The sequence below is a fragment of the Convolutriloba macropyga genome, chromosome 7 (assembly GCF_964194025.1).
Source record: "Convolutriloba macropyga chromosome 7, txConMacr16.3, whole genome shotgun sequence".
Classification (NCBI taxonomy): domain Eukaryota; kingdom Metazoa; phylum Xenacoelomorpha; order Acoela; family Convolutidae; genus Convolutriloba; species Convolutriloba macropyga.
In genome coordinates this window covers 56011991-56033776 of record NC_134474.1, presented here as the reverse complement: position 1 = coordinate 56033776, position 21786 = coordinate 56011991, and the positions used below count along the sequence as shown (strand labels likewise).

The 21786-nt window shown below is 36.6% G+C and overlaps 1 protein-coding gene across 3 annotated transcripts in view; it reads right to left on the bottom strand.

Moving 5' to 3' along the window:
* LOC142342387 (uncharacterized) overlaps positions 1–21786 on the bottom strand; it is a 77532-nt gene that overhangs the window by 8327 nt on the left and 47419 nt on the right. For all 3 annotated transcript variants that reach the window (XM_075393703.1, XM_075393702.1, XM_075393704.1), the window contains exons 4-7: positions 19388–19511; positions 16674–16949; positions 15432–15674; positions 11478–11623 (exon numbers count right to left, since the gene is read on the bottom strand). In XM_075393703.1, coding sequence (XP_075249818.1) covers positions 11478–11623; positions 15432–15674; positions 16674–16949; positions 19388–19511 — 789 coding nt within the window. The remainder of the gene's footprint in view (positions 1–11477; positions 11624–15431; positions 15675–16673; positions 16950–19387; positions 19512–21786) is intronic.

Sequence of the window (21786 nt, the reverse complement as noted above, 5' to 3'; positions counted from 1 at the left end):
GCACAGACATTCACGAGTTCAAAATTGCTTCTGTCTAATCTTATGCATTCATATTTGCCTATTTCCTATTTTTGTGCATTTGTGTATTCAACCATATCTATGTCCACAGTTTAATGCGTTCAATCCTTCATTCATGTTTCCAGACCGTTTAATTTTGAACTCACGAGGCCACTCTGGTGCCTTTTTTCGTCTGTGCATATCAGATTTTGGAATGGAACTGCACCTAGCAGGTTGACCTGAAATATCAAATTTGATTTAGAGACTCATTTTTTCATTTTGGTTCCTTAAAGAACCGAGTTTCCTGTAACAATTCATTTCAAATAATTCCGATTTTTTTTAAAGATTGAAGATTTAAGGAAAAAATATTGATGAATAGCAGCTTTGAAGTTCTAACGGAAGTCAATTTGGTTTTACACAAAGCAACAAAAACGTACTACTTCCTGCAATCATTCAATTTTTAAATTTTCCATGTTGTATAGAAAATTGCCAAAAAATATCTTTAAAAAGATGCTTGTTCTAAGAAGATGCAACAAAATTCTTTGAAGACGATAAGCAGCATCAAATACATCAGTTAATACAGCAATTTCGTTACGCTGCCATTTTGAATTAAATAAACCAAGTAGAACTCTAGTAGTTAAATAAATTAATCAAAAGAAAATTGTTTTCAATTTTTCTGCATAAACAGAAAAGATGGTTGAAATTCATTCATTATTTATCGCAAATTTGTTATGTTGTGAAATGTAGGATTGGCCTGGATTAAAAAACGGAAAAAATGAAGACTTTTTATGCAATCAGATAGTTTATGTTTTGAAGTGCAAAACAAATAGATAAACAAAAACTGATTTTTAGGCTTCTCTCACCGCTTCTCATTAAAGACCTAATGACCTGTGATTCGGAATTTCTGATACATCAATAACTTTCCAAGAACCATATTTCTTTTGCAAGATATTGCACCAATACAAAATATATATGCACGAATCTTAGATCTCGGTATTTAAATTAAATTTTGAACTAAAAATATACAGAATTAGCTTGTGTTTATAGTAGTTATCTATGCGAAAATATACAGAGAAAATTTAGATTAGCTAAAAATATTATACATGATTGGCATGTGAATAGATCTTAACTCCGATAAGATAATGATAGCGCCAAATCAAAATAAGAATTGAGTTTAGTTATGTGGCCATTACTTATCGACACAGCAATAAAGTTCGTCAGGTAAGTTCTTCTTTCGTTCTTTGAAACTTTAATGAAGAAAACTTCTAAGTTTCTTGATGTTTCTATGTCTAAACTATAGTGCATTCAAAAATCATCTATGGCTAGTCTTTCGTGCGTTCAAATTTACCAATGTTCGTAACTTCAAAATTCAGACTTTCGTAAATTCAAAGTTGTTTATGTCCGGACCATCGTGAATTCAATTTTGTCTATGTTCAGACTATTATGCATTCGAATTCTTCTATGCACAGACATTCACGAGTTCAAAATTGCTTCTGTCTAATCTTATGCATTCATATTTGCCTATTTCCTATTTTTGTGCATTTGTGTATTCAACCATATCTATGTCCACAGTTTAATGCGTTCAATCCTTCATTCATGTTTCCAGACCGTTTAATTTTGAACTCACGAGGCCACTCTGGTGCCTTTTTTCGTCTGTGCATATCAGATTTTGGAATGGAACTGCACCTAGCAGGTTGACCTGAAATATCAAATTTGATTTAGAGACTCATTTTTTCATTTTAGTTCCTTAAAGAACCGAGTTTCCTGTAACAATTCATAATTTCAAATAATCCGATTTTTTTTTAAAGATTGAAGATTTAAGGAAAAAATATTGATGAATAGCAGCTTTGAAGTTCTAACGGAAGTCAATTTGGTTTTACACAAAGCAACAAAAACGTACTACTTCCTGCAATCATTCAATTTTTAAATTTTCCATGTTGTATAGAAAATTGCCAAAAAATATCTTTAAAAAGATGCTTGTTCTAAGAAGATGCAACAAAATTCTTTGAAGACGATAAGCAGCATCAAATACATCAGTTAATACAGCAATTTCGTTACGCTGCCATTTTGAATTAAATAAACCAAGTAGAACTCTAGTAGTTAAATAAATTAATCAAAAGAAAATTGTTTTCAATTTTTCTGCATAAACAGAAAAGATGGTTGAAATTCATTCATTATTTATCGCAAATTTGTTATGTTGTGAAATGTAGGATTGGCCTGGATTAAAAAACGGAAAAAATGAAGACTTTTTATGCAATCAGATAGTTTATGTTTTGAAGTGCAAAACAAATAGATAAACAAAAACTGATTTTTAGGCTTCTCTCACCGCTTCTCATTAAAGACCTAATGACCTGTGATTCGGAATTTCTGATACATCAATAACTTTTCAAGAACCATATTTCTTTTGCAAGATATTGCACCAATACAAAATATATATGCACGAATCTTAGATCTCGGTATTTTGCCAGGAAATGGAGCGCGATTTTCTAAATTGACCAGTGTTGAAAGTCCACGTCTGAAATCAATCAAAAGTCTGTGGAAAGTTTTGAAGCAAAAATTTTGAACAAAATATTTTTTAAGGAAAATTGTTGAAACTTTGGAACTCAATTGACGCACATTTTGTTAGAAACATGTATTAAAACAATAAAACAAGGCAAATAGACGTTGAAAATCAAAAGCGCACTGTTACATTGTTGGAGAACTGATTTTAACTGAAATTGTTGTTTCCTTTCTGGTTTATGATTTTTTTACTCAAGTTTAACTTTTTTTGACATTTTTTAAATATAGTCAATTTTACGTAACTCATCGATGTTATGAATTGTTAGCTCCCAAGTAATCTACCGAAATATGAAACAGTGTGTAACGGCTGCTCTCCTATCAAAGTCAAGGAAAACTTTACACCGCCCAGTTCGTTTCAGCGGTTTCAAATCTGTCCGGATATTGTATTTTTGCAGTTAACTTTTGTGAACTGTATTATCCATTATACTGTAGAATGCCGTTTCATTACTTGTTGCTCAATTACTCCTGATAACTGATTGCTCAACTTTGCTGTTTAACTAACTTGTTTCTATCAGAATAACAAAAAAATTCAAATTGAACCAATCAAATATTTGTTGAGTTTTTTAATAACTCAATTTATAAATCGAAGTTTCAAATTATCTCGAAGTACAGTCCTTAGTAAAAAACCTAATGACTATTTGGAACAATAATGAACTTGGTTAGTCAAGTAACAAAAAAGCGCGAACGCAAAGAAAATTGTTATCTGAATTTCCAATTATTCGCTTTGGTAACAAATTTCTAGTCCGCCATTGGCTTCAATAACACCAATATTGAAACTATTATAGGCTTCATTACAGCTAGTAAGAGCAACTGACTATGTGCTTTGCACAAAGTTTCTCTTACTTACGAACTTTGTTCCTCCGAAAGAAAGTTTAGAGAATATCAAAGTTAATTCTCTTTTCACAAGTCAAAGTTAAGTTAAAACTGTACAATCACTAATTTGATCTACAGAAACAAACAAGACACAATAACATCTAATTTACCGCTCAAGAAAGTGTGCTTCAAATTCGCACTGTATGTCAGTTTAATATAACCAAATTAACGAGTTTCAACTGATTTTTGGTAGTTTTTCCAGCTCCTTTTATGCTGCTAGTCATATGGATTTACCTGTCAATTGAACTGTTGATTGGTTGTAGATAATAGTTTCGACAGAATGTGAACACTTTTTTATAACGTCACTTTTTCAGTGTAAATTTGATGTCCTGGGAAATTTGTTAATCATGTAGAGGTTTTGTCGAATATTCTGTATCAATAACAGGTTGATTCGCAATCCAATCGCAAAGAATCTGATGCAATACTGTTAAGTCGTAGTATTGTTTTGCTGGTGGTTGAGGTATCTCGAGTTTGAGTTTTACTTCATGTATGACAATTGTGTACTAGTAATAGTTGCTAAATATAAATGTTGAACAAAGTGAACAAATCTGTATGGCATCGATAGAATGTAGCATTAAATTTTGCTTGTCATGCTATTCTAGCTTTGAGGCTTGAAATGGCCTTGAAGCGCTATTCAATTTGGTAATTGAGTTAGTAAGCTCAACTGCCACATCGCCGGCCCTGTTTTCTTTCGCGAAAACATTTTTTCCAGGTAGTACTGGGGGCGAGCTTCTCTACTGGTCTCTTGTACACTCCGTCGTTCGTTCGAAATATCGCTGATCGAATCACACCGTCAGACCCATATGGTCTCTGTAACTCGATAGATTGTAATATCCACGCTTATTGCTGTCTTCGATCAACCAAACGAGATGATCGCCTTCTTTAAGATTTTTGTTCGACGTAGATTGCCATTTTTGTCGATTATTCAGTGTTGGCAGATATTCTTTCCGAAATTTGTCCCATATGAGATTTGAATAGGCTTGAGCTTGTCGAAAGAGCTGTCGATGGTCAACAAATTCTTCTTCGCATGGTAGATAGGGTAAGCAAATTTTCCTGTTGCCGAGCCAGAAGTGATTGGGGGTCAATGCTTCTAAGTCATTAACATCTGAACTGACTGAGTCAAAGATCTTGCGTTCAAAGTCTGCTCAACAATACACATCGTTGTTGAAAGAACGTCCTCGGTGACTGATCTGTTCCCCAACACTGCATCCATTGCTTTCTTGCTACTTCTCACCAACCGCTCCCATATTCTTCCAAAGTGGGGTGCTGCGGGTGGGTTAACTTCCATCTGATTCCTCGTTGAATTAGATGTTCTTCGATCCCTTCTTTGTTCCATGCTGCAACATACTCGGCAAACTCTCTTTCAGCTCCAACAAAGTTTTTCCCGTTGTCACTGATGATTGTGTTCGGTTTGCCTCTTCGAGCAATAAACCTCATTATTGCATTGAGACAACTATCGATGTCCAACTTGGGTGCCACTTCTATATGCACCGCTCTCATAGTTAGACAAGTAAACAGACAACACCAGCGCTTTTCGTTTCTGCGCCCAATCTTCACAATGAAAGTGCCAAAATAGTCAACTCCAACATTTGTAAAGGCTGTTGGAACATCTAACCGTTCTTCGGGTAGATCTGCTATGACTGCTGTTATCGTTTGTGCTCTGCCTTTTCTGCAGGAAACGCACTTGTTCTTGATTGATCTTAAGGCGTTCCGTGTGCCTAGGATCCACATCTTCTGCTGAACAATGTTTCTTACATGCTCAGTGCCCTCGTGTTGATTGTCCTTGTGCTCGTTTCGCAAGAATAATTCAACCGCATGATGTTTCCAATGTAGCAAAATTGGATGCTTTGCATTGAAGTCCAATTGACCTTTGGCTGGAATAAGTCCTTCTTCATCTAGGAAAGGGGAGAATTGTAGAAATTTGCTGCCCTTTGGAATTTCCTTTTCAGCTTTAAGAGATTTTATCTCTTCGCCGAACTGTTTTTGCTGTAGTAACTTGAAGATTGTTGCTTTTGCTTTTTCTCTTTCTTCAAGGCTGACTACGAGTGTTGCTGGTTTGTGTTTGCTCAATGCTCGCTGTACGTATGCCAATGTGTCCACTAGTCTGTTACTGAATCGTTCCCACTGAATAACAGCCTTCTCCTCTTCAGCCTGTATCATGAAGACTGATGAGGGTATATTCTCTTCATCTAATGCAAAGGTTAGGTTCACTTGCTCCGGCCGCTCACTTTCTGGTCGTTTCAACCAGGCCAGCCCAGCGAGCCACTCACTTCTCTTGAGTTCTTCAATGTTGATTGCTCTGGTGCCAATGTCCGCTTTGTTGTTGATACCTCTCGCATGTTTCCACTGTGAAAAATCGGTTGTATCTGGTATCTCAGCCACTCGATTGGCCACAAAAACTTCATGTTCCTTGACTATTTGTTCCTTCAACCTCACTGCCATGACTACCGCTTGCAATTCCAGTAGGGGTATTGAAAGATGCCTCATCGGTGCCACTCTGCATTTTCCAATGACAAATGTTAAGTCAACTCAGTATTCTTTTGGTTGTGAACGTTGATAGGCCACTGCACAAATCGTGTCTTCAGATGCGTCAGCAAACACAAGATCGATTTTATCCCTCTCTCTCTCTCTCTCTCTCTCTCTCTCTCTCTGTTGAAGCACCTTCTATCGATGCTTGTTTCAGCCACTATTGGAAGTTGTTCTTTCCACCAGGGATTCTGCTTCGTCACCAGGTTCTACTTTGGTGTCCCAATGTTGCCCATTCTTTGTCCAAATACTTTTCTGAAGTCTTCTCATGTGAACACTGAACGGAGCAAACAATCCTATCGGGTCGAATACTGAAGATACCAAAAACAAAATCTTCCTCTGGGTTATAGGTGCTTCAACTTCCTTGTTTGTACCTCTGCATACTTGAAGACTGTCATCACTAACGGTCCATTGTAGTCCTAGAACTGAGGATCCCTCCGTATTGTGTTCCACTTCGACTTGTTTCGTGTTGCTGATTGACTTCAAGTCGTCTGGGATTGCTTCTGTAACTGCATCATTGTGGCTTATCACTTCTTCAATTCAAATCCATGTCGTGAGAGAAGAGGTTGTGGTTGATTGAAGACTTCAATTGCTTCTTCAGGGGGTTTCTACTGATTTGATGAAATCGTCCATGTAGAAGTTGTTTTGTATAGCCTATGCTGCAATCGGATACTCTCTTTCGTTGTCCAGTCCCACTTGCTTGAGAGCATAGTTTGCACATGTTGGAGAAATTTTAGCTCAAAATACATGAATCTGCTATTTGTATATCTGAACAGGTTCATTTGTTCTTGGACGCCATAAGAACCTAAAGCAACTTCTATCCTATTCGTGAACTTGCACTTGTAGAAACATCGATTCGATGTCAGCTGTCAGGATTATTGGTCCTTCACGGAATCTGAATATTGTTCCAATCAACCCATGTAGCAGATCAAGTCCTGCTAGTAGCTTATCATTTAGGCATACTTCTTTGTACTTTGAGGCAGCATTGCAAACACGTCTTACTTTGCCAGGCTTGTTCGGGTTTAGCACTGGATGGTGTGGCAAATACCATTCCTTCCCGAAGGTGCCTTTCACTTCGGACTCGTCCAATATCTTTACGAATCCTTTTTCTACAACTGTATCTATTGACTGTTGATACAAACTCTTCAGATTTGGGTCCCTTTGGAATCTTCGCTCCAGTGAGTAAAACTGACCCAGGGCTGAGCTGTAGTTGTTCGGTAGGTTTGGCTCTGGTTCACTCCAGAGTATTCCCACTTCGTACTGCTCGCCTGTGAACTTCGTCGTACTCTCTAGCATCATCTTTGCCTGCAGTTCCTTCTTTGACTGACTGACGACGTTGATTTTGGAAGCTTAAATTTCTATGTCCCACCAGGTTTGGATATTCTCAGCCACTTTCACATCTTCAGTGAAGGCGAAATGACAAACATTTTGTCTTCCCTTGCCCGTCATGGGTCCATTGACTACCCATCCCAGCTCTGTTAGAACGGCGAAAGGTTCACTTTGTGTTCCTATCTTGTAGTCCAATGGGCGTTGTAGCTCATAAGCATCTTGACCAAGGATGATGCCAACTTCCATCAAGTTGAAGCTTTTGTTGGTTAGAACACTCAAGTGGTTGAAGCTTTGCCTCAGCTTGTTGTAGTTGTAGTTTGTGTTTCCCAAGGAGATTGACCGGTGTGCAAACGCCTCAATTGAATGCACCTTTGAATGTAGTCCCTTCATTTTGAGAGGAACCCTTTCTGTCTTCAGATCCTTTGTTCTGTGTAAGGCAGTTATGTTGAGCGTCACATCGGTGCCTTGGGCTCGTAACTTCTCTTGCACACATTGATCGATGAATGAAACCGTTGATCCACTATCGAGGAAAGCATATATGTTCAGCTTGTTGCCACCGCTCTGTATTGAGACAGGAACTATCTGAAGAAAGCTATTAACTTCGCTACTCTGGTTGATTGATGCTGCGCTTACGTTGACTGCGTGATTGCCCTCGTCCATTTGGTTTTATGAGTGTAGCAATCGGTTGTGCTTCTTGAGGCATCCATTGATGCCGCACGCATTGACTTTACAATCTTTGATTGCATGTCCTTTGCCTAGACATCCGTAACATAAGCGTTGCTTCTTCACTGCTGCGTACCGATCATTCACACTCATGTTCCTGAATAATGGATAGTTCCATATTTTATGAGTGCCATCAGCTAGCGGACAGTGATCACTTTGCGTTTGCTTCGTTTCTTTCACGTTCGAACTTGCACTGATGTATGATGTTTTCGAGAACCGTTTGTCTCTATTCGTGCTTCATCGGTCTTCCTCTCTTCGCTCTCCCCTCAAAGCTGAAAACCCTTCGTGCACGAATGCTATCCTAGATAGCCACTTTTCAAACATACTCAGATCAGGCCAATCTTCATCCTTATCATCAACATAGAACCACAACTTCTCTTTGAGAACTTGAGGTAGTTTATCTACTGCCATATACAGTGTCGAGCTCGATTGCAGATCATCAATCTGCTTGTACTCTTTGAGCAAATTCACAAAATTTGAAACAATAACCGAGAAACTGATCAGACCTGTTGAGTCTTGAGGTTTCACCTGACCTGCTTTGCGAAGACTCTGCAGCTGTGCATCAATGATCAGATGAGGCCTTCCAAACTTCTTCTCCAGAATGCTTCATGCAGCAACATAGAACTGTCCAGAATAGCCCATCCAGAGATTTCTGACCTTGCCTTGCCTGTCAGTAGAGTCTTCAGATGGCTCATCTTCTCTGAGTCTGGTATCGGTCGTTGATCCACTGTAGCAATGAACATACTAGACCACTCCGGCCACTCGAGGGGGTTCCCATCAAAGTTGTTTAAATTGAGCTTTGGTAGGCTACTGCTACCCGCCTACCCACTGTTGTATCGTAGCAGACCAGCTCTGGGGGAAACGTCCCGGTCTTCAACACTTGAGGATCGGCCTCGTGAAATGCGATATCGTGAGAAGTGACTTTGCCTGTTCACTTCAGGGGTTACTTCGAAGCGAGCTGTTGATCGATCTGGTGTTAGAAGGTTGTCCATTCTGGTGGCCCAGTCAGAAACATCTCTCTTCTTTGGGGTCCATTTGAAGGGTGATTTGTATCGAACACTAGTTGATTGGGAACGAGGATCATCGTTCTCTAATGCTGTTCTTTTCACTTTACGCTCTAGCTCGTGCTCTTCCTCCAGCAGTTGATGCTTGGTTTCCAGTTCATTTATTTGCATTTCCAGCTCTAGTTTCCTCCACTCGAACCGTGCTTGTTCCAGTCGCATCTTGGTTTTGAACTCGATATCGAATTTCTTCATCCTTTCCTCTCGCCTTTGCTTTGCTGAAGATGTTTCCGAAACATTCTCCGTATCTGGGCCACTTGCTGTTGCTCCATTTTGCACTGTTTGAGCAACTGGATTGTCCGTTGGGTAGTTGTTGTTGCTCTCGCTGTCGTTCACTGCGTGGGTTGCGTTGCTTTGCTCTGCATTCATTTCTGGTTGCGTGCCTTTGCTTATATATGCAAGCCAATGATAGTCCAAACTTGCTTTGCACTTCCTTGCTTCTTTCAGATGTTCTTCAACGAAATTTGCTTGGTAGGGCACAAGCTTGTTTCGCCGCTGCAATTGCTTGGGTATTTCTCCCTCTAGGAGTTGGACAGTCTGTTGATAGAGGACCTTTAGCTTGTTGGGTCGATCTGAATCTTCAATTATTTTGTAGCCAAGCCTTCTTTTAGTGTTAACTTCTTCCACTAACTCTTGAAGCTTCTTATCGTACCTGTGAGCTGTTGATTGAAACTCCCCCCTGCTGGTTGTGCTTGATTTGCCTGGTTGCTGTTCACTTTTGCTTTGTTGGTTTCCTTTGAGCAGGGTTCGCTTTTCAATTTCTTTATTGAAATGCACTCTTCTGTTCGCCTCACTGGCCTGTTGCTGTTGATTTGTTTGATTCTCCTGGGGGTGCCTTCGGCACTCTCTTCATCAGATTGGACAGCAGTTTGCCTTCCACTGTCCGCGTCGGCGGACCAAATGTAACGGCTGCTCTCCTATCAAAGTCAAGGAAAACTTTACACCGCCCAGTTCGTTTCAGCGGTTTCAAATCTGTCCGGATTTTGTATTTTTGCAGTTAACTTTTGTGAACTGTATTATCCATTATACTGTAAAATGCCGTTTCATTACTTGTTGCTCAATTACTCCTGATAACTGATTGCTCAACTTTGCTGTTTAACTAACTTGTTTCTATCAGAATAACAAAAAATTTCAAATTGAACCAATCAAACATTTGTTGAGTTTTTTTTAATAACTCAATTTATAAATCGAAATTTCAAATTATCTCGAAGTACAGTCCTTAGTAAAAGACCTAATGACTATTTGGAACAATAATGAACTTGGTTAGTCAAGTAACAAAAAAGCGCGAACGCAAAGAAAATTGTTATCTGAATTTCCAATTATTCGCTTTGGTAACATATTTCTAGTCCTCCATTGGCTTCAATAACACCAATATTGAAACAATGATAGGCTTCGTTACAACCAGTAAGAGCAACTGACTATGTTCTTTGCACAAAGTTTCTCTTACTTAGGAACTTTGTTCCTCAGAAAGAAAGTTTAGAGAATATCAAAGTTAATTCTCTTTTCACAAGTCAAAGTTAAGTTAAAACTGTACAATCACTAATATGATCTACAGAAACAAGACACGATAAGAACTAATTTACCGCTCAAGAAAGTGTGCTTCAATACGCACTGTATGTCAGTTTAATATAAGCAAATTAACGAGTTTCAACTGATTTTTGGTAGTTTTTCCAGCTCCTTTTATGCTGCTAGTCACGTGGATTTACATGTCAATTCAACTGTTGATTGGTTGTAGATAATAATGTCGACAGAATGTGAACGTTTTCCATGATGTCACTTTTCAGTGTAAATTTGATGTCATGGGAAATTTGTTAACCATGTAGAAGTTTTGTCGAATGTTCTGTATCAATAACAGGTTGATTCGCAATCCAATCGCAAAGAATCTGATGCAATACTGTTAAGTCGTAGTATTGTTTTGCTGGTGGTTGAGGTAGTTCGAGTTTGAGTTTTACTTCATGTATGACGATTGTGTACTAATAATAGTTGCTAAATATAAATGTTGAACAAAGTGAACAAATCTGTATGGCATCGATAGAATGTAGCATTAAATTTTGCTTGTCATGCTATTCTAGCTTTGAGGCTTGAAATGGCCTTGAAGCGCTATTCAATTTGGTAATTGAGTTAGTAAGTTCAGCTGCCACACAGTGGGCCCTAAACTTTTGTGATTGGACTATAAATTTATGCCCCCTTATTATCGTCACTCGCCACGCTAGCTGTATAAACAGTGGCGCTAAAAGATTGGCATAGACTAGCAGTCTTATCAGCAAAGTAGCAAAACTGGCGGCCGGACTACAAGAATTGAGCAATAGTGTGCCACACGGCGTTGATTACGGTCTCGATGCTATTCAACAGCTCAAAATTTGATAACTTCTCGATGATGATAAAAACTAGTTTTGTTTTGCATCTAACCTCAACATTGAGTGTCTCAATCTGGTCTGTGATGACATGTGGGTCTGAAGGGGGTGGTCGGGTGTAGACAGGAGGGGGTTCAACGTCTGCCCTGTAGGGAATCGTACTTCCGGGGGGATGAGATCTCACTGGTTTGAAGGTCGGACCTAACGTCAGCAAGCATCAACTTTTTTTTACAAAACCATCTTTTCAATATAACAAATGCGGTTATCTGTGTTAGAGCTAGCACAGCGTGTATGGCAGATTTCATTAAAGGTCAAATTGTGCTATAAAAAAGGTTGGGAGACCTCATCATTCAATTCTAATTAATGAAAAGATGTGACCTACCGATTAAAATGGTTTAAAAGTTCATAGAGAGAATAAGCAAATCTAAAAATCATTATACATAGGGTACGAAATGGATCCCATTTCAATAATAATCTGGCCAATTTTAAATGCACATATTTTCTGACAACCGGGTTGAGGTTTTTTTGCTTAAAAATATGTAAGAAATGCGCTGACAGTCGCTGATTTACCAAACACGTCCAACAAAAAACTAAGCACAAGCTTAGGAAACCATTTTGAGAAAGCTGTTATTCCGGAAGACTATATGTCAGTTATATGAGGTGATTTCAATATAAATCATCACACCGTTTCTTCAAAGTTGAAAACATTGCAAGAAGCCTTGCTGTCTTTTGATCTGCATTATGCAGAAAATGCGAACTGCACTAGAGAAACAAAGACTAGTAATTCTTGTATTGATGCCGTGTATTCCAACGTAAAAATTGATCTGAAAGTGTCACAAACGACGCTAACAGATCATTATACGCTCCTTTTTGGATTCTCGGGACACAAATTGAATCATTCAGAAAAAGAAAATGATGACGATCGTATGATTAAAATGTGGACAAAATTTAATGACCCAAACGTAATTGTTAATCTTCAGTTTTATATGAAACATGAATTACAGAAGTTTGAACCAACACTTGATCAATTAAGTTCTGAAGAAGCCATGAAAAAGTTTTAGTTTCTCTTCAACAAATGTGTTGGAAAATTTGTCCCTACAAAAGGTGCAAAAAATAAAAAAATTGTGGATTGACAACGAAATAAAACATCTAGCTACCAAGAAACGACAACAATACCAAAATTTTATGAGAAGAAAAGACAAAAACGATCAACTCAAAGTCAATGCACTACGTAACAAGCTGCAATAAATGATCAGAAGAAAAAAGGAAATGTATTATCAGCGGTTAATGAAGGCAGATGGTCAGAAAAACTCTAAATCTTTTTTTGACTACATTAGCAGATTAAAAGGCAAAGTTGCATCGCAAGATAGGCTCAATAAAGAGACAGCTGATAAATTCATAGGCTATTTCTCTACAGTTGGTAAAACCTTAGCATCAAATTTTGAGTCTAAAAGTGAGAATATTTCTAAAAGCAGTAGTATTAGTGTACAATCAATGCGACTAACCAGGGCCACTTCGCTGGAAGTAGGGGAAATAATAATTAAATTGCAAATCAAATATAGCACAGATTGCTTTGAATTGAAAAATTTTTTTTTGAAGAAACTCGAATGGGTAATTGTGCCAATACTAACAAAATTAATCAACAAATGTATCGATGAAAGAAGTTTTCCACCTTGCCTGAAAGAAGCTATCATAATAGCAGTTCATAAAAGTGGTGATGTCCAGGAACCATCAAACTTCAGACCAGTTTCTCTACTTCCAACTGTTGCAAAAGTCGAATTTCTGTGCAACAAAATATCTAATTTTTTGGAAGTTTTTGATCTCCCGGATGCAAATCAATATTGTTTCCGACGACAAAGAGGAACAATTGATATGTTAGCGCATTTTGTTGAAAACGCTAGGGACACTTTAGAAAACCAGCCAAAGTGCTCGATAGGTTTGTTTCTAGATTTGAAAAAGGCATTTAACACGGTTGATCATAACTTTTTACTTAGAAAAATTGCTAACATAGGTTTGAGACATGCTTGAAATTATGAAATCTTACTTATCTGACAGAAAACAAATTCTTAGATATGGTGCTGCAAGAACGAGTCCGAGAACTGTTACGTTTGGCGTGCCGCAAGGTTCAGTTTTAGGACCACTACTTTTCATAATATACGTCAATGACATCAAACAACAATGCAACTGCTCTACAATAACGCTCTATGCCGACGATACTGCACTGCAGCAAAAAAAAATGCAAATGAAGTTCTTTTTCAAAGTGATATTGACAACGCTCTATGCCAACGATACTGCTCTGCAGCCAAAAAATGCAAATGAAGTTCTTTTTCAAAGTGATATTCGAAAACATCGGCCTCTATTTAAGCGATAACAAACTGACGCTCAATGTTGAAAAAACGATTAATCTAAACTTAGGTTTTAAAACTATGATGTATGTTCTAAGACTGAACAATGCAACCCTTAAAAAGAGCAACGATGTAAAGTATCTAGGCGTTTTGCTGGACAACAAATTGGATTTCAAAAACACATAAATAGCGTCGCTACAAAATTGACCAAATTTACGGGATTGTTCTACAAACTGGGGTTTATATTGAGTATTAAACAATTAGTTTTAGTATATAAGTCTTTTGTTCAACCGGTTATACAACATGGAGTGCTTATTTACGGAACTGCAAACAAGACAAGCCTGAAGTTTATCGAAGTGAAAATTAAACAAATTACGCGAATTATTTTCAGGAAGAAAAGTCATCAATCAACAGCGAACAAACGGGAAAATTATGGAATCTTCCTGGTGAAAGAGCTGAATGTTCATGAGCTTTTAAAATTTTTAACCAAAACAATTAGGCGGGAACATAAAAATTAAGTTTTCAACAGGTTTATTGAGGATTCAGAGCTTGTGAGGCTAGATGAGAAAAGAACAACGAGGAAGAAACTAAAACCTAGCAATCAATTTACTGGTATCAACCCAAAGAAAATTGGAATACGAATAAAGAAATTGCTAAATTATATACTTAATTTCGACTCAAAATATGTTCACTTTATAAAGAGTTGCTACAAATCTGGGATTAATACACACCACCATACTTTTCTTGAAAATTTTATACAAGGAAATGATATCATAGAAATTTTTTATTAGTTTTTTTTGAGCAATTGTTTAAAACAATAATTTTTTTTTACCCTTTTGCAAAAACTCAACTGTTTCCTCACGTTTACTTGCTGTCACTCAATCTATTTAAACTTTAAAAACAAACCAATATCAACACCCTACCCCCACCCCTATTTGTTAACAAACTGTTTCCCAAAGGCATCACACGACTAGGCTTTTTTGCCTTTTGATGGCCTTTTGAGTATGTATATGTAAACCTCATTGAACAATGTTGTTTGTTTATACATACTTGAGAACAATTTATTATTATTATTATTATTATTATTATTATTATTATTATTATTATTATTATTATAGAAATCTCAGTGGAAAAGTTCTTCATAACTGTCCGTTTAATGTGCGTAATTTTCAACGCGTTTCTTATACATTTTCATCGCTTGTCAATGCAATAAGTGTATAATTGCTTTTCGCTGAAAAATATTTTTAACGGCTGTCAGCGCATTTCTTATAGACAATTTCAACACTTTCAACGCTAATCTTAAATAATTTCGTCTTTTCCTCGTACTTTTAGTACATTTCCGTAAATTTCTAAACGTTCAGCGGATTTCTTACAAAATTTGTTGTTTACACGTGCTGATATCTCGGCACAGGCACCACGGACAGCTTCCACGTGACAATTGTAATCGCTTCATAATGTAACCCGAAAAATTGTCCACAGAACACGAACGGAAAATAAACCATATCCCGAGTTATTCATTATAAAACTTGTATGATTTCCCGGTACCCATAAAAGGATTATCCAAAATTTATTAAAACAAGGAACGCGCTCTTTTTGTAATAGTTATTCATAATCATCTCTGAAAAATGCTCGTAGACTACATGCTTCCAAGAACAAACTCTTACCTGCAAAGTCATATGCTTGAAAAGTAGTTCCACCTCCCCCACCCAAACTGACAACCGGTTCGTCAATGTCTGCGATTGTGATGGCCTGAGGCAGTGACATTGTCTGCATGGAGACCATCTGGGTGGGGGATATGAAGTTGGATCCCCCCATTGAGACTGCCCCGTGACATCCCCCTGGTGTGCTGGCTGTACTGTTGGATCTGTATGTTACTTGGTCTGCCACGTAGGGTATAGAAGTGCCGACTGTTCAAAGTGAGCATAAATCATTTCAGCCAGGAGGGATTAGAACCATATAAGGAACATCTCTCTTTTCCATATGAAGAAAAGATGTTTTCAGACATGCTTCTTTGAGTATTTTTCCATCGAGTGTTTATATGTTTACTACCACCGGGTAATAATATAGCAACACATTTTAACAATTATTGATAGGTTAGCATAGGTGTGCGACTGAATTTTGTAGATTTTGTTGATTTTTCACTTCATCTTTGAATCTTTTTAGGCAATTACAGTATCTTACATTATCTTACCGGGCCATTCATCATAGAACTTTCTTTTATTTAACACTAGGCCATATTATCTTTTAGTAATCATACTAGGTCCAATGTGATTTGTATGATTTCTTAGCAGTACTAGGATTACATCAGGATCTTTGATCTCATACACGCACCATTTACTTCTTTAAATATTTTGGTTTTATGGTAGGATTGTACTGAGGAATACTACGGAATCCAGTATGAAATCATATATGATCTTCGTATGAAACCAAAGAAACTTCAACCCGGGGTTTAAACTTTTACAGTAAACAAAATATGTCAGATTGTTGATTTTTTCAGATTTTCTACAGCAGCGCAATAAGACAATTTTTGAGGAATTTATGAGGCTATCAATTTTTAAATATATGAAGCAAAAACAGTAAGGCCAGAGGGAAATGGTAAAAAATGATGCGTCGGATAACATTTTGAAAACATAAGAAACGAATATCAAGTGAAAAAAATAAATTTGCTTTCAAATAAGAACGCTTTCAACAATATAAAAGGTCCTTATAAATAGGAAGATTATATTTCAAAATTCTTGCATGACATAAGATTATCGTGCATCACAACTATGGAAGAAAATTTTGCAAAAAACTTTTTTTGTTTCAGACTACGGTGAACACAATTAGCTGAAATGATGGAGAGCAAATTGGCGTAGCTGTAATCTGCCCTTTGTCAAATCAGCCGTTGGTAAAGTAGTCCCACGTACGGTCCCGTCTATGCTCTGTGCCCATACACTGCATCGCATTCACTTTCGTCCTCAACTGCCGATTCAGTTCCCGAAGCCTTGTATTGGGTGTTTTGGGCACATTAGCGGTCGCATCCATCACTACATTGGTGGGGTGTTTGTCACAACATGTCTGTCCCTTTCCCAGCATGTTAGGAAAAGGGAGGGGGTCATTTTCGCTATCCATTAGCCGCAAAATTGTTTTGGTTTGTTTCACTTTTTCTTTGATATCTGCTGCGTATGGAATAGTTGTGTCCACTAATTTACATGTATATTGTTAGGGCATTCAACCATCTGTTTCAATTATGACTCAAAAACCGGATCCAAACTTGTAAGAGTTTCGCAACTATTGAGTGTACTTGGTACAACATTACTTTGTGGGCCCCGGTCATTTAATCATTGTATAGTCTAGACTGTGGATTAGACTAGTGCTCATTGTAAAACCCAGAAAACTGAAAGCCTAGAAAAAAGTTTATACTGAACTCTTTTTCATTATTTTACAATTTTACCTCTTTGATGTCCAATTTTATATGTCTGTACGACTGTCTCGCTTCGAAAAACTTTAAAATTGATGAAATATGGCCGAAAGATTGGCGAGGTTCGTGTGTTCTCTTCGCTTGCAACATTTTTCTATTTTGACTTCCAATTTATTCACTACATTGTTTAAAATTGTTGAAAAGTTTCCAAGATCCGTTCAATTCTAACAATAAGTGAGTGAAATAAAGCATGAAAAATGAAGATGGGTAACACGCGGAACATGAACGAAAGGTAAAAATGAATGAACTGAAAAACAAGACAGTATAAGCTCCAAATTGAAATCAAATGAAACGAAGGAAAGCCAAAAACAGCCCAGGCCTAGGCCTTGGCTTATGAAAAGACTTTGAAAGTCTAGTAGGGGGCAGTATTGACTATAATTACACGGTCGAACTTTCTAGGAAAAGTCGAGCTAATATGTTTTCATGGGTCGAGCATAAGTCTTTTCATAACGAAAAGAGTCCAGCTTAAGTCTTTTCATGGGTCCACCATTAGTCATTTCATAAACAACAAAGTCGAATTAAAGTCTTTTCTTGCGTCCACCAATAGTCTATTCATAAGTCTGTTTTTTCTCAGAATTTGAAATTGCTATTTTTTCTGCTTCTCTACATACAGAAGCAGAACCGGAGCAAATAGCTTTGCACCAGAGCATTCCAACTTAAGAAACAGTTGGAAAACTGCCTAAAATGTTAGAAATTTCGTCAAACCTTAAGTTAAAGAGTTATGGTAGCTGGAATATATTACCACATTACTTGATCCAATGAAACCAGCTAGCCTAAGTGTATTATTCCTTAACAATGGCAAAATTTCGGCGTTATTCAGTTTGTTTTCCCTTGCAAAATTATGAGCTATGATTTTTTTCAAAAAAATGCAAATTTTTAAAGGATTTGTGGTTCTTCTAAGTCGTAAAAGATGAAGGAGCATACATGCTGACTACGTTATATGCTATGTTGCACGGAAAAATTAATTGGCAAAAAACACACTTATGAAAAGACTAATGATGGACCGTGAAAAGACTTTAGCTTGACTTTGTCTACAAACATTGTGTCGAGCTTAAGTCCAGCACAAGTTTTGAGTCAAGTCAAAGTCTTTTTTATAAGTTTTTGGGTCCAGCTACGGTCTTTTGCGAAAACCCTGAGTCGAGCTAAAGTCCAGAATGTCATAAAGTCCAGCTGAAATCTTTTAATAGTTCAAATGTGCCGAGTATGGTCTTTTCATAGTATATTTTGGTCGAGCATTGTCTTTTCATAAGTCTGTACCTAGACCTGAATGAATAACGACCAAATTGGAAGAACAGAGTGGTCAAAGAGACCAAGAAATTTCTAGGTAGTTTTTCTAGGAACAAACAGATTTTAATTTATTTTTAGTTGCATAGAGCGGAAAATGATTTTAATAAAGTGGGTTTCAATTTGATCAAGGCGTATTTCAAATTCAACTGAACTCCGTGTTCTCCGTTGTAAGATTTGTAAGAATACCTTAAAAACACCAACAAATTTTAGCGCAGCTTTTCTAAGAAAATGACGATTTTTTTACGTTTTTAAATCAAACGTATTAACAACTTCTTACGTTTCTAAACCAAACATACCGGCAATTTCGTACTTTCAAAACGAAACATACCAAATCTAAAAAGCCAAATATATCGAAGATCTCTTACGTTTAAAACCAAACACATGACGTTTTCTTACGTTTTTAAACTAAACATATCGACAATTTCTTACATTTAAATACGATCATACTAGCAATTTCTTACCTTTAAAATCTAACATACCAACGATTTCCTACATTTGAAACCAAACATACTAATTTTAAGAAATCAAACATGCGGACAATTATTTTACGTTGAAAACCGAATATACCGACGATCTTCGTACGTTTATAAATGACAATTTATGGACGAGGGTTGAGAAGCCACCATTCTATTAAGTACATACCAGTTCGTCCCTCGACTGTTAAAGTTCATTGTAAGGACAAATGTAAAAATTCTACAGCTAACACATCATTATATGCAAGCTCGTGAGAAAAACCCTATTATAGCTCGTGTGAAAAACCTTTACACAAAAGCTTTATTCAATGTTTACTCTACTTAGAAATCTGAGGAAAGTAACCATTGAACAAGGCTATCATACCCTTTATCAAAATCGTTGTTAATTGAATGCCCTTGCATGATCTTTTCACGTCAGATGAACAGCCATACCCATTAGGGTAAGGTTCAACCCGTCCTTCAATAAAGGCATCGCAAGGCACCCCTGCTTTTGGGAACTCTTGAATAGCCCCGAGAGGCTGGTCCTGTATATTGCACGATCGATGAGCTCTTTTCTAACTGGATATTAAGAATTGAGTTCAATTCAAACCTTGTTTTTTCAGCTGACTAATTTTTGAGACTGCAATTTTTACCATGGTGAACTGTTAACGAGTTGTTTATTGATGAAGTTGCTACTTAAATGATGAACATTTTACCCCCTTCCGTCAACTTAGTGCACATATTACTCAACTTACAGACCTGTCAGGCGCTAAAACTTTTTAAACAAATTTTTAACTATTTACTATAATTTGCGACAAGTTTTACATAATAACATGCTACAGAACGATATATAATTTGTAAGGAAGGTGTCATAAACAATTTATTGGAGGAGAAGAGAACAGAACTTTTTCGAGCGGTTGACGAGAATATGTTCCCTTGAAAAAAATGTCTACAAATTTTGGCTCTCTGGCTCTCTAAAATTCCTATTTTTTTAGAAAAAGAATTTTCAAAAATTTCTATTTTTGAAAATCTATTGAAAGAGTAACATAAGAACAAAATAAAGACTTTTGACTAAATTTTTTTATAAAAATCATTGAAAGCTATGAGAAATAATTCCTTAGGTTGCAGAAGTATTTATTTTACATATAATTATGTTATTTGAATTAATAACTGCACATTGAGAAATTTAAAAAATATATTGTTTTACCCAGTGCTTGCATTAAAACTGTTTTTGGTTTCTATTATGACAAAACATAAATTCTTCTCAAAAACAGAAAAAAACTTGATTATGAATAATGCCCATTTTTTTGCCCTCAAAAAAGAAATAATTGAGATTTTGTCGGAATCAACACCCTTTATAGTTATTAGCTAAAACTAAAAATTCTAAGTTGATGACAATCAATACGACCGCCGTTTTGTGACATAAGTTCCAGTGCAAAAAAAAGAGAAATGGCAAAAAACTAACCAATATTATAACGCCTAAGACATTGAGTTTGTAGCGCAAGCCGGATCAAGACCACGCTTATTTGGATGAAATGCATTGAACGCATTGAAATCTAAATGAATTGCTCTTACTGCAACTAAGTTGAGTTCAGATATAAATTTCAGCAAAATTTAATTCTCCTACTGATATGTTAATTCGCCTTTGAGCGCTTTTGTTACGAAGTTGTTCACATTTTTAAATCAACTTAGTTGGAAGAAAATTGGTGTATTTGTCTTAGTCAAATAAAAAAGAGGAAGGGATAAAGAATGGCAGGCAGAATTTGATAGAAGTTTAATTCTGCATCAAGGCTAGTTTTAGAAAAATTCTATTAAATTCAATACCTAAAATTTTATAAAATTTCGGTTCAAACTCAGCTTTTTCTTGATTAATTTTCCTGAAATATACTGGGAGTGGAAACCAACTGTTAGGAAACCAAATATTAGGAACCGCTTTGCTTTAATGTAACTGGAAACATTAGCTATGGCAAGAATGTTTAAATATGAAAGACCAAATCAGGTAAATTTATTGAACCAAAAATTTAGTTTTCAAGGTATGCCTACGTTGATTTCTTAACGATTGGACACTATGATTCCATGAAACAAAAAATTGACTATAATGCGAATATGCGCAAGACAAACGAGACAAAAACTGAGTTACTGTCTACTTGACTGTATTTCGAACAATGCAAATTCGTGCAAATTTGCGCTCGATTAGTTGTCGTCTTCTGAATTTCTGCTAGGCTCAATAGCGAGAGAACTCTGTCGCCCACACGATCGATCAAATCAAATAAAACAAATAAGGTTTTGAATTGGTGAAGCAAGCGTTTCTTTGTTACTCTTTTATTTCCCCTCTTCCACTCTTGTATGCTGTTGCAAATTAGATTGCCTTGAATTAAGTTAACTCACAATGGGGTTCGTAATATCAATATGGATAACAGATGTAAGAAAATTACTTGCACATCTATGGAAAGTACAAACTTGAGACAATTTATAAAAGTATTTAAAATAATAATAACAATATTCGTGGTTCACCTCTCGCTTGTGCAAAAATCTCTCATGTGACCAACTCTTCTGCTGTGTCTAAGCAAATCTCTCTGACATTATCTCTTCTCTCTGCGTGTCGCTTCAACTTATACTCAACCCATACGCTCTTATCTTAAGCAAACAGATCTTAATCTCTTTAAAAAACGTTGCAACTTACAGTTGAAATCTGTCGTTTTCTGTAGGAGTGATTTGTTTGCTATGCAAACAAATCAATATCAAATTGTGCTTCGTCATTCAACTGCTACCAACCATTGTTCAACTTTCACTTTATATTAAGTACACGACATTTGGACT